Source organism: Mytilus californianus, unplaced genomic scaffold (genome assembly GCF_021869535.1).
Source record: "Mytilus californianus isolate M0D057914Y unplaced genomic scaffold, xbMytCali1.0.p SCAF_2, whole genome shotgun sequence".
Classification (NCBI taxonomy): Eukaryota; Metazoa; Mollusca; class Bivalvia; order Mytilida; family Mytilidae; genus Mytilus; species Mytilus californianus.
In genome coordinates this window covers 37,484,266-37,498,699 of record NW_026262668.1, presented here as the reverse complement: position 1 = coordinate 37,498,699, position 14,434 = coordinate 37,484,266, and the positions used below count along the sequence as shown (strand labels likewise).

The window sequence follows — 14,434 nt, the reverse complement described above, 5'->3', positions numbered from 1 at the left end:
GTCATATTATATTTTAAAAATAGAGTAACCTCCCTTGATATTTTCAAATAAGAAAATAAAATGTATTTTAAATGAAAACAGACTACATTTTGGAATAAATTTTCAATGTAATAAAGATAAATCATTAAAAATGTTTCAGGTATCCTTTTGATTGATGATGTTAGTGGGGGAGCCCGACTGTTATCATTTTGAAATGATATAAGCGGCCTCGCATAATCATTTGTCCGCCATGAAGTAAACTATTCAGAAGGGTAGACAGACGGAAGTAACGAAAATGTCAGGAAATGTTGGCATGGAGCAGCTTATTCCCATTGTGAATAAGCTGCAGGATGCCTTTTCATCTCTAGGAACACCATTATCTTTAGATTTACCTCAAATCGCCGTAGTAGGAAGTCAAAGTGCAGGAAAAAGTAGTGTACTAGAAAATTTTGTAGGAAGGTAAGATATCAATCATCAATTGATTAGTGGTTGCTGTCAGTGGTAATGACAGTCTTTTGTCAGCAATACACACAATGAATATAGCTTATATCGTCTGTTTATTATTCTACCAAACAAATTACAAAAGCACTTTATAGATAACATACAAAAAGCCTAGGACATCAAGGGGGCGTAAATCGTGTTAATTTGTTTACTTTTCACTCTTCAAATGAAATCAAAACTAAAATAAATAAACATGATTTTAACATGGATACCAAGAATATTTTGTAACAATTTATAGCTTCATATGTTACATACAGACTTCAGAAAGTAAAATCAACGAATAGGTTGCAACCACTTTCTGAATATAAATTTAGCTGAAATAATTGTTGTATATATAGGCTATTACAACTTGGTACCCTAGCTGCATATTTGTGTCACTAGATAAAACCTTTCAAAATGCTTGGTGCCATACCTGTACCCATAATCCTCTGCAGAATACCTTAAATTTGATCGATTGAGTGTTAGTTGCTTAACGTCCAGTGGCAAATATTATGTACAGTCAGGGGACTTATTGAAATAAGTGATTTTTAAATCACTTATTTAAGTAGCAAATTCGAAGTTTTGTCACAAATTGTGATTTTGTAGTTTTACCAAAATTTTAAACCACATAGATTTAGATAATATCTTTTCATTAGTAAAATTGAAAAATATGAACTTTTTGCTTCTTTTAAGTAGCAAGGTTTATGCCTTTGATGAAATCATTTAGCTGCAAATTCTATTTTAGTTGAAAAAATGCTATAATAATGGCTTTACATAATGAACTGATACTTTCTGAACAGATTTTTCCCAGCAGTGGGAGTATTTTTCCTGTAAAATTCAAGGTTTCATCTTACAGATTATGTAATAAAATTCTACTGTTCGCGATAAAAATTTCACTGTTCGGGGGGGGGGGGGGGGGGGGGGGGGGGGGGGGGGGGGGGTGTGTGTTGAAATTAGTGGGGGTTATTCAAATAATGATACTTAAAGAAGTGATTTTTTGGAAGGAAATTGAGGTATGATACTTAAACAAGTGATTTTGATGTCATTATCCTAGATTCAGTACAAGGTCATCACCTGACATGACCCGGTCATCCTATCAACACAGATGTTGGTTCTGATAATTTTAGAAACATAATTAGTCCCTGGATCATTAGTATTCTATATTTAAAGCTACAATACAATTAAATCACTTAGTCTAGTGATTAATTTGTACTACTTAAATAGGTGATTATTAAAGAAAGACATAATGTTACTTGAATCAGTGATTTAGAAAATCACTCATTTAAGTAAGTGATGTACATGTACAGGATGAGAACAAATTAACAATAAATTCAATAGGTAGGTACTGTAACAGAAGCCGTTCGGGATAAAGTTTAGGGGAAACTTGGACTGCCACTGGAAAATGATCATATATTTGATAGGGGCAGAAATTTTGCTTTGCAGTAGGCCACATACAGACCCTCAAAGAGTTGTTGCAAGGATTCTTAACTTGCAGAGAGCAGTGCAGTCTCTCTACACGAGGCATCTGATTCACAGGGGTCTCAAGCAACTAGTCATGCCAGTAGCATGTTTGTGTATACCTTTATGCCTTAAGCTTTATAGAGGAAGAGTCCCCCCATGATTGGATTTAATGTTCCCATTCTGACCAAGCAGGGTTGCATACTTGTACATGTACATCCCACACAGCCAAACAGACGCCCCACTTTGGCAAGTGTTTTAGTGCTGATCCGAAGAAGAACAAGAGTAGCCATCTGGCCATATTTATATTATCTAGTCACCCTTGAGGGACCTTAAATTGAGATACTGTGAGAATTAAAATGTATCATGTGAAAGATTCTGAGTTTGCATCTCCTTTGTCATTCCTCTGTATGCTTTATAGAAATGGCAGCAGCAACTGTCCATCACAATGACAAGTTTGAGAATTTTTTAAAAGTGTAGAATTACTAGAAACATTTTTACTGGTTGAAATGATGAAGAGTTACAGTGCAAAAAAAACTAATTGAAAAATAGGCATTTCATCTAAAACATATATGGTGCATTTATTTAGACTTATTTAGATTCTATTAACTTTTGGTTAATGGCTTTTCTAGAAATTGAATAAAATTCAAGGTAGATCCCTCTGAAAAATTCCTCAGTACCTATCTTAGAAACAATATTAATAATAATAACATGATTAATACATGTAAGGTATTCAGCATGTTCAGAAGAGTTGCTAACCAGAAATTGCTGTCTTTTATTTGATTAAGTGCATTTGCAATATTTTCCTCAAATCCAAAATATTTTTTTGTGCATAGGAGACATCTTATTTGGGCAAGTGTCCCCAACCTGATTAATGCTCTGACTTAGACTGATTGGATAAATAGAATGGTACATGTATATGTCACACAGTTATGTTCCTTGAGATAATTGAAAAGTTGTTTTTATAACAAAAATATCTGTTCTCACAACAAACACCTAGTAAAAAATTAGCAGATTTAAAAGGACTTACTTACTAATAAGCAAATGATCTTACTTGTTAATAAGCAAATGATAAGAAAAATGTCTCCCAACATTTTTGAAATGTTTACATGTTATACATGTTATATGTGAATAAATTATTTAGGCACTTATCATTGCTTGTCTCTTGTTAAAGACATATTCACATTTACATTGTAGGTGTCTTGATTTTTACATCGCGATGACCGTGAGGGCATTCCGATGTATTGTTGCCACAGAGATTTCTACTTGCGTAACTTTCGTTTTTGACTGGTAACTGATCTCTAATTATGGGACATAATCGAGTGCAAAATAACATTCCTTATCGCTTGTTATAAATTCATTTCTTCAATGAATACTCATAAAAATATGTTTTTATATGACCGCAAAAAATTTTTTGTTTAGAACATAAATTAATAATATGAAAATGTTTTGTCGTTACAAATATATATATATATAATTAGTAAAAAATCATTAATATCTATGCACACTTACAGAAAAATTGTGTTAACGCATGCGGAAGAATATCTCGAGAAAGTTTTGCGGGAAAATATGAATGCCTACTCAAATCCAATCTATTAGGAAAATCGAATTATTACAGAAGAGTGTCCACCATGCACTTGCACTGCACTATTATTAGAATAGTAGAATAGAATGATATACAAATGGATGAAAATTATAAATACATGTAACTGTTATATACAAATATTATTATATTAATATAATATATCAACAAACCAAAGTATACTAATTTGTATCACTACAATATAATAGTTATTACGGTGATGTTGAATTCCCTGTCATTTATTCATCATCCACGCACGAACTTGTCTCAGAAAAAATATATCTCTGTACATTAAATTCACTTTCAGGTATAGAGATGTGATTTTTTTTTTCTGAGACAAGTGCTTGTGACCATCCACAAGAACTTGTGGTCATCCAATGTTCAGTACTTCAGTACTTTGATTTAGGGGGTTGTTAGGTTGCTATCTTATTGGCTTATACTCCACGACTCCTTTATTCATTCATTTAAGGGCCTCAGTGGTCTAAGTAGTCGAACTACTGAACCACTAGCCTATCAACACTGAGGTTGTGAGTTTGATTCCTGCATGTGGCAGGTGCGCTCTACTCCAGTCTTAATTGACTAGGATTGTCAGTTTTCCTACCAAAGGTTGTGGTTCTCTCGGGGCACTCTGGCTTCCTCCACCAATAAAAACTGGCCGCCATGCAGCCAAGAAATAGCACAATAGTGCTGAAAGTGGTGTTAAACATCAATCAATTCTTTATTCATTTAAAATAAGTCTGTTTGTTTCCTTAATTGTGGCCTATAGTTAGGACAGTATTTATGACATTGGACATAAATCCATAGAGTTTGAAGGTACAAAGTCTTTATGGTTAACTTAAAAATGTGCTCATCATATCCAACAGCCCTAGTCCAGGCTAGTAACATTTCTAAACAGCTGTAAGGATTCGGTTAACTGACCAGTTAGTGAGTCAAGTCTACCAGAAAAGTTCTAAGAAATTTGTCTTGAGATGATTGGTTGATAGCTACAATATAGTTATTTCTATAACCCAGTGTCAGCAAACATGCCTCTGGTCAGTCAGGTCTGTGGTCAAGAGAGATAAGACTGAGTCAGATGAAATACATTATAGAAACAAATAAGGAAAGGTTGAGGAAAGGAAAAAAATAATATACAAGAAAACTTAAAAGTGGGCTAGTATCTTCTTTTTTACATTAATTGTTCTCTTACAGACAGAATACACATTTATCTTTGTGTATGTAATGTCCTTTTTGGTTTTGTTGGGTTGTTGTCTCATCTCCATATATCTGACAGTCTCAAAGACATTTTAGCAAATTTTGGAAATATATAAATGGAATTGGGATCAACACCAAAAATAATACTCATGAGTAACTGTAGGTAAATGTGTCACTGGTTTTTAAAAAGTTAAACATAGAATAAAAACAGATATGAACTCATATTTATATACAAGACATACAATTTATCTAACAATTAGAATACATTTGTATGTAATATTTATAAATATAATTATTTAAAATGATTCACATACAATGTATATCCTTTTTGGATACTTACAATGTAAGTCATGATGGCAGATATAATTTTGAATATTAGACTGACATAGTCCTTTGCCTATCATGAAGTAAATTGTTCAGGAAGAAAGGAGTAATCATAACAAACTGTAACTTGCCATGGCAGGAAATGTTGGTATGGAGCAGCTTATTCCCATTGTGAATAAGTTACAGGATGCCTTTACTACTTTAGGAACACCATTATCGTTTGATTTACCCCAGTTTGCTGTCGTAGGATGTCAAAGTGCAGGAAAGAGTAGTGTACTGGAAAATTTCGTAGGAAAGTAAGAAAATCATATAGATAAATTTGTGGAAGTTGTCAACAATGTGCACATTGTCATGGTTTTTTAGTGAAATTTTATCTAAAAAAGAATTTTTTTTCTGGGTTGATTAGTTTTTTTGAAATTTTGCTCACCAGCTGGCAGCACATCCTTGGTTGGCATAAATGGCTGTTTCTGGTCCCTAAGTTAGTCCACCTGAAATGTTTTAGAGCTGGAACCTTTATTACAGAATATTTAAACAGATGTAAATATAGCACATACATGCATTTGTCATAAAATTTAATACTTTTCATTAAAATTTTCAACAAAATACTGTCATGACTGTTTACTGGATAAAGTAATTTTTTTGAAATTTATATGTACATGGTTTTTCTATATATAGCTTAATGTATATATGTAACCTCACTTGCAGTTTTCAAGCTAGAAACTTTAAATTCTGATTATTCAACATGCAGACAGTTATATAAGCTTACACTAGTTGGTGTGTAAATTTGCATCTGACGAGTGCTGTTTTAACTTGACCGTATTCATTCATTGACCTGTAAATTAATTGTAAAGGTGGTATTTTAAATGATCCAGTAAATGAAGCATTTTCAATTAGAATTAAGTAGGTCAAATTTTAAATGCAAGTATTTGATATAAGATTGGTGAACAAAATAACCATATTGTAATCATATCTGCATTAGCAATTTGCCTTAAATTTAACCTTAAAATTTTTCTTGAAAAAATTGACTTTGTAAGCATTGCATAATTTCAATTTCTGTTAAGTGTTCATGGTTGGAGCTCTTATAATTAGCTAGTATGGCTGTAAATATACAGATAGAAAAAAAATGTCTTCCTTCAATTATTGGTCTACATTAAGAGTTGTTCCCAGATAAAACATGTATTTAGTCGTATCAATACATGTTACATGTTTTCCTTTTCCCCTCTGGCTTTTGTATCAATTATCGGTAAATACAGGCAAGCCATTAGTTTACTTCTAAGTGGATAATATTGCATAGCACTAAACAATTTGGCATTTTGCTGCAGACAAATTTGATATTTACATGATTAACATATATTTTCATATATATTCAAGATAATGCTGTCTAATATATATTAATGAATCTAATTTATTTTCCTGCACTGTCATTTTTATATTTGTGTCTTGTGTTCAGGGATCAAATTTGATATACAACTAAAAAAAGCACTGATACATGTAGTTGCTTACAATTCTTAGTCTTTTAACTGGAGGTGCACATTGTAAATTGAGATTCCATGTTAAATGGCAAAAAGATGTCCAGGCAGCACAAGTTTGAAAATCTAAAATTTTTTGAGAATTTTCCATTTTTGACACCTAAAAAAAACACTTAACAATTTCTTAGTAAAATAAACAAAAAATCCAGGCCCTTTTAAATGAGATTTCAGATTGAAAGGTCGCCTGCCAAACCCCTTCCCCCGCTCCAGGTTGCAGGTCGGATTTGACCATGTTGTAGCGACAGTAAAATGGCATCAATTTGATTTAAACATATTTGAAATGATTTTATCATGTTTATAGTACATAATGAAATTATAAGATTGTTTAACATTTGGAATTTTTTTAAGGAAGTGTACAACTTAAAGTTGTATTTAGTTACGAGGAAACACTGTATAATTTATGACTGACAATAAATCCCAGTATTCGAACATGATACAAGTATGTAAATGATGAAAAATCTTCTATTTACTACCACTTAGATGTTAAGTGAGACAAATCGTAAATCCATAATTTCCGTTACGTTTGAATAATGATAAGGTTCTGGACAAACAAGAAAATCAAACCAATCTATCTGTTTCCCTATGATAACGGTACCAGTTTCAGTATTGATTGACAGTTACTGAAATATCAATACGGTAAATATTTATTCCAGTAACAACATCCTATTGATCAGGAGAGCTATAAAAACTTTTCAATCACGACTAAAACTTTCAAAGACAACAAAAAATCTATAGTATACTGTGCGAGGAACATTGTTGGCTCTAACAGATAATTAAAAGTTGTGGAACCCGATTGAGAAAGAAAACTAATAATCAAGATTCATCATCTATTTTTTTCTGTATTGGCTTTTTTATGAATTAATGATTTTAAATAGTTTTGGATATAGAGAAAAAAATCATTTGGCTGATTATCTGTTTCTAGGACAATGTAGGAGTTATGATAAAAAAAAAACTAAAAACTTTTCTATCAATTCTTATGTTTTGATACTTTGATAGGTTGTAAGAATTTAAAGGTCCAACAAACATTAATCAGTTACTACCTATCAAAATAATGGAAACGTAAATAGACTTCTTCAGTTTCAATAAGTTCTTTTGAGTATTTTTTTTCTCAGGTTTCTGGTAGCAGTAATATATTGATTGATTGTTGTTTGTTTAACATTTAATGGCAATTATTTTATTTATACACATGTATATTTTGTTGGTGGTTAACGTACAGATTAAACAAAAGAAAGAAATTGGTAGATTTTACAAAGTGGGTCAATTTGGATGAAGGGCCACTCAAAAGAGATGTTAAATAGCGACCGAAAATTTTCATTTAAAAGACACCCTAGCTATGATCCCCAGAACAATTTTGTGAAATAGTTGTTGCAATGGTTCTTTATCATCATGATCATGCAAAGAGCATTGCATTCTCTTAACACACATCATCAGATTATCTGGTTGACATGTCTGAATATTTTAACATTCCATAAAGCCAAACTGTTCATGGAAGGTGTCAAACAAAAATAAATTTCTTATTTATTTCTCTGTTCCTTCTTACAAGATTTATTTAAAGATGCACATAATTGTCTGTAAACTGCAACACTGACTACATGGTAACTAGAGTTTTTTTTCTTCAAAATAAGCCAATGGTTTTTCTCCTGTGGTGACCTCAGGAAAGACGGACTGGTTTTTATACAACCTCTGCGGTCGTATCAAGCTGCGTCCAGCGGAGCATTTTAGTTTTAGCAGTGTTAATTTAAAACTTTTAAATCAAATGTAATTCTGCTGTTTATGAAAAATGAGATATTTACCAACATTGTACATCTGTATGTCAGTCCAGCAGAAAAAGTCAGGACCTCGCATCAGTCTTCGAAATCAGACTTTTGAAGTTACTGACTGAGAACTAAAGGAAGAATAGGATGAACAAATGTACTTAAATCCAACATGTCCAATGTATTTTAAAAAAATCAGTTTCCATGTTATATAAACTGTGCAAAGTCATAAAGGCCTGAAAACTAGTCGAATGCTTATGTTGACGACTGTCACTGCAGCACATTTGACTTTTAAATATTTTTTGATTATTTGTTGAAATTGCTGAGTATATTATTGATTAATTTATTTATTAATTTTTTCAGAGATTTTTTACCCAGAGGAAGTGGTATAGTAACAAGACGACCTTTAGTTCTACAGTTAATAAATTCTAAAGCTGGTATGATTTACTACATCTGTATCACATGGATCTTTTTGTTTAGCTGCAAAACAATTTGCACAATAATTTTATGATTTTACTTTTCAAACAACATGTTCACTCTAGAATAGTCTGACATACCTGAAGCATTTGCACTAAAACTTGACTTAAATGTTATCAAAGCCATTCAAAAAATCCTGTAACAGTTTTAACCACATTTCAGAATCTTAATGACCATGTGTTTTAAATTCACAGTTTCAGAAACTAATGCATTCTGGGTAATATTTTCAAAAGCGTACACCAAAATGTTGTGATTGGTTTAAAATGTTCTAAACAATGGCAATTGAACCAATGACGTAACGTTATTATCATTTTGGTGTACGAACAATCAGATTACCCATAGTCCTTTAGATTCTGAAAAGGCGAATTCTTACCCTCAAACTGAAAATAAATGTTACGTCACTCACTGTATTGTTAGTGTTTAGAAAGTTTTAACCAATCACAAAAATATTATCATAATGATGGACGCTTTAGAAAATATTAACCCATAACGCATCAGATTCTGAAATGACAACAGTCTTACAACTTCTAATTAGTTTACTCTTGATGCTAAATATGGAATATTTTAAAGAATGTCCTTTTCATGCACTTGATCACTTACTTTATATCATTGAGGTTAAAATATTTCGTATAGTGGAAATGTTAATGTTTACAAGAAAAGATATGTGGGGAACTGTATAAAAGTAAGACGTTACATGTACATGTACTAAATGATTGCCAATGAGACAACTTTCCTCACCGATTAACTGAAAGGTAACGGCTGTTACTACAAATTATTCCCTCTAAATAGTTTTCCCCGAAATATATTTTCATAGTGAATTGAGAGTAATAGCAGTAGAAGATGGTTGATAATTATGAATACTGGATACCTATGTCTGTAACAACTATACAAATAAAGAACAGGGGCCCAGTCTACAAGTGTTACTGAATCAAATGGTTTATTGTTCAATAAAATACGCTACAGATGAAATATTTCAAATAGAATTATCATTACTTTAAAAATACAAGGAAAATATAATTTTTTTATAAGATTTTTGCCAATAGAAGGAAATAATGCAAAAAAAGGAAGGAATTTGGTTTACACAACAGTAATGTTAATTTGTGTCATTAAAGATCACTGTGTCATTAGATAGACCTCTGATTAGTGACTCAACTTGTCTTTATTTATTTACTTCCTTGATGTATAATGGACAGTTGTTATTTTTAATAATTTCAAAACGTTCCTTTTATTAGTAAAAATCTTATACCTGTTAAGCATGTAACTGGTGTACTTGCTAGGTTTTTAATCTAGCAGATGCAAGAATATTTCAGACATTGATTAGTTAAGTGCTTCTTGGAGATTTATTAGTCCCCTACCGACGAAGTCAAAGGAGACTTTAGGTTTGCACTCCATCTGTCAGTCAGACAAATCAGTTTTCCAGACTTTTTTTCTTCTTGCTTGAAGATATTGATTTGATATTTGGTTTATTGATTAATCATGACAAATTACAGGTCAAGTTCAATTTTCACGATCTTCTCTTTGTTCAGTAAAAGCCCTTTCCCTAGAATTAAATTTTTGATGAAATACTTATTAATTAGTAGATTTCTGTTCAAAGGGAAATAACTCATTTTTTAAAAGACTTTTAAAAGACAAAATGACATTTTGGATTTTTTTCCTTTTCTTTGGTAAATTGAAGAATTTAGTGGTAGGTTTGTTTGTCATTCTTGAAGATATTGATTTGATAATTAGTATATAGTTTTATCATGACAAGTTACAGATCAAGTTGGATTTTTGTTCCAGTCTGATAATTTTGTGCAGAGTTATGGTCTTTGGACATAGAAAATTCACTTAAATAATCAGTTTTCAACAGTTTTTTCGTCATGCTTGAAGATTTTGACTTGATATTTTTTATGTAGTTCACCATGACAAGTTATAGATCAAGTTAGAATTTCGTTCCATTACAATGAATTTGTAACCAGTAGGGGACTATGTATTGCCATGCAATACTCACAGAATGCTTGTTTTTGTGATAATGTATTATAAAGTTATTATTACTTTTACAGAATATGCAGAATTTTTGCACCAGAAAAACAAATATTATTCTGATTTTGATCAAGTTCGGAAGGAGATTGAAATGGAAACAGATCGTGTTACTGGTGGAAACAAAGGCATCTCCAATATACCTATTAATCTTAGGGTTTACTCCCCTAATGGTAAGACTTGGATGTTGTATAAAGAAAGGGAAGATTATTAAGGTTAAGCAATATAATACACAAGATCTCAGTTTTTTTATAATATTAGATTGAAAAAAATCTTAGAGGATATTATGCAAACTATATAGGACTTACTGCTCATTTTACTTTCTGCCTGCATGTGTATTACATTCTGCCTGCATGTGTATTACATTCTACCTGCATGTGTATTACATTCTGCCTGCATGTGTATTACTTTCTGCCTGCATGTGTATTACATTCTGCCTGCATGTGTATTACATTCTGCCTGCATGTGTATTACATTCTGCCTGCATGTGTATTACATTCTGCCTGCATGTGTATTACATTCTGCCTGCATGTGTATTACTTTCTGCCTGCATGTGTATTACATTCTGCCTGCATGTGTATTACATTCTGCCTGCATGTGTATTACATTCTGAAGTAAGGTAGAAAAAGGGAAAACAGGTCCATTTGTAAATCACAAAATTGTAAACTACTGTGAATTCAGAAATTATTGTGAGGTTTTAATTATAAATGCGAATAATGCAATTGGGTGAGTATCGCAATAATAATAACTTGCATTTTAATATCTGATAGGTATATCTGTATGCAGCTATTCCTGCAATCCCAATAATTAATTTCGCAATTTTGTCAATTCTTCCAAAATCGCAATTCGAAAAATGAAGGCAATGATTTGTGAATTTACAGTATTTACACAAATATGACCTGAACAATTAAACTCCAGTTGTGTATAACTTTGAAACGTGCATGTCTGGTAAGTGGGCAAATATAACTATTTGTCCTGATATTTTGAAACCTGTCATCACATCTTTTTTTTTTTAATTTATTTATTATACTTCCCCCCCCCCCCCCCCCCCCCCCCCCCCCCCAAAAAAAAAGGTAAATATCGTGATTTTGGAATCTGTATGTTGTCTGTTAATATACAATTAGGGGGTACCCATTTTGTAACTACAACTACAACTCATAAACCCCTTATTACAATCTATTGTAACTTTCTCACAATCTTACCTATATATTGCTATTGATCACCTATTATTATTATACGACTGCAAAAATATTCGTCGTTGTTTGAAGACACATTGGTTTTCGCACAATAACTTTAGTTTAAGTGAATGGATCTCTATGAAATTTTTACCATAAGGTTCAATACCACAAAAGGAAGGATGGGATTGATTTTGGGGGTTATGGTACCAACAGTTAAGGAATTAGGGGCCAAAAATAAGCATTTTTCTAGTTTCCAGACAATAACTTGTGGAACGGTGTATGGATCTCTCTGAAATTATACCACAAGTTTCCATACCACAAAGGGATGGTTAGGATTTGCTTTTGGGGGTTATGGCTCAAACCGTTTAGGAATTAGGGGCAAAAAAAAGGGGGAAAACAAGGGTGTCCTGGTTAATGGACAAACACTTTAGTACAAAACATAATTTAAAGCAGTGCAAGGGAGGTAATTCAAATACATCATTTGAATTACCTCCCTTACATTGCTTTTAAATTATGTTTAAAGAAATGCATATTTATAAAGGAAGACCAGTAAAAATATCTGCAAATGTTGCATCTTTTTTTTTTTACAAAAAAATCCATATGAAAGATTTGACACCATATTTTAAATTCTATTATAAAATAGATTAAGTTAGCACTATGGTAAATTTAAATGGGTAATTATGGTTGCAACCTCCATTGGAAATTTGAATTGAGATTATGACCATGTCTTGAGGGAAAGAATTTTTTGGGGGAAAAAGGGGGAGGGGGTAAAAAGAAATTGTGGGGGTCAATTTTTTCTCATTTCAGATTTCAGAAATTAAAAAGAAATATTCTTCAAATATTATTTTTTTTGCAAAAAAAAGGTGGGGGGGGGCTTAATATGCAACAGCAAAGTGTATTGCACAGAAGCAAAAAAAAAAGGGGGGGGGGGGGTAAATTTTATATTTTGGTTTGTGGGTCGATGGGGGGTCAATTCACAACAGCAAAGTGTATTGCACAAAGGCAAAAAATTGAATATAAATTCAAATCATATAACCAATTCTAAGTTCTTTGACTACATTTATTCTGTGTCAGAAACCTTTTATGTGTCAAATATTTAATATCAATCCAAATTCAGACCTGTATCAAGCGCGAATATTGCGTCCATTTTTGCCCCATCTGTTCAGGGTTGGACCTCTGCGGTTGTATCCAGCTGCGCTCGGCAAAGCAATTTATTAAAATTATTTTTGGGGTTATCTTACCAAAGCATGGACTTTGCCATTGCTTTCTTGGGGAGGGGCTACCCAATTTCTATCTGGAACTCTTCTGTTAACAAATTTAATTATTGAACATTTCTCACAATTTAACCCATGCTGTATAATACCATTTCACACCATCCATTTTTTGGATGAGAATTTTTTTTTGGGGGGGTGGGGGTTACCTTAGGAAATCATAGACTCTGCCATTGCTTTGTCTGGGGCACCCATTTAGTATCTTAAACTCCTACTAAACCCCCTTATTAGAATCAAAATCTTCACCATGTTAATGCCATTGTACACCTCATATTTTGTTTTTTAATTATTTTTGGTGTTCATGGCCTATGCAAGGTGGGGTCATCATTTTTTGGACCTGTTAGTTTTTATACGACCGTAAAAAAAATTTGCGATCGTATATTGGTATGACGTTGGCGTCGTAGTCGTCGTCCGAAGACACATAAGTTATAGCACTCTTACTTTAGTTTAAGTGAATTGATCTCTATGAAATTTTACCATAAGGTTCAATACCACAAAAGGAAGGTTGGGATTGATTTTGGGGGTTATGGTACCAACAGTTAAGGAATTAGGGGCTAAAAAGGGGCCAAAAATAAGCATTATTCTAGTTTTATGACAATAACTTGTGTGTAAGTGTATGGATCTTTATGAAATTGTACTACAAGGTTCCATATCACAAAGGGAAAGCTGGAATTGAGTTTAGGGGTAATTGCCCAAAACGTTTAGGAATAAGGGGCCAAAAATAAGCATTTTTCTAGTTTCCAGACAATAACTTGTGTTCAATTGTATGGATCTCTCTGAAATTGTACTGCAAGGTACCATACCACAAAGGGAAGGCTGGGATTGATTTTGGGGGTAATTCCCTCAAAATTTTAGGAATTAGGGGCCAAAAAGGGGCAAAAACCAAGCATTTTTATACAACCGTTCTAGTTTCAGGACAATAACTTGTGTGTAAGTGTATGGATCTCTCTGAAATTGTACTACAAGGTTCCATATCACAAAGGGAAAGCTGGGTTTGAGTTTGGGGATATTTGCCGTAAACGTTTAGGAATTTGGGACCAAAAAGGGGCCTAAAAACAAACATTTTTCTAGTTTCCAGACAATAACTTGTGTTCAAGTGTATGGATCTCTCTGAAATTGTACTGCAAGGTACCATACTACAAAGGGAAGGCTGGGATTGAGTTTGGGGGTGATGAATCATAAGGGGGTTCAA

At 32.6% G+C, this 14,434-nt stretch overlaps 1 protein-coding gene across 12 annotated transcripts in view; it reads left to right on the top strand.

Annotated features, from left to right (window-relative positions):
- The first annotated feature begins 215 nt into the window (after positions 1-215).
- The window catches only part of LOC127729801 (dynamin-1-like), a 67,013-nt gene continuing 52,794 nt past the window's right edge, over positions 216-14,434 (top strand). For all 12 annotated transcript variants that reach the window (XM_052237701.1, XM_052237700.1, XM_052237696.1 and 9 more), the window contains exons 1-3: positions 216-438; positions 8,661-8,734; positions 10,817-10,966. In XM_052237701.1, coding sequence (XP_052093661.1) covers positions 275-438; positions 8,661-8,734; positions 10,817-10,966 — 388 coding nt within the window. In that variant the 5' untranslated portion in view covers positions 216-274. The remainder of the gene's footprint in view (positions 439-8,660; positions 8,735-10,816; positions 10,967-14,434) is intronic.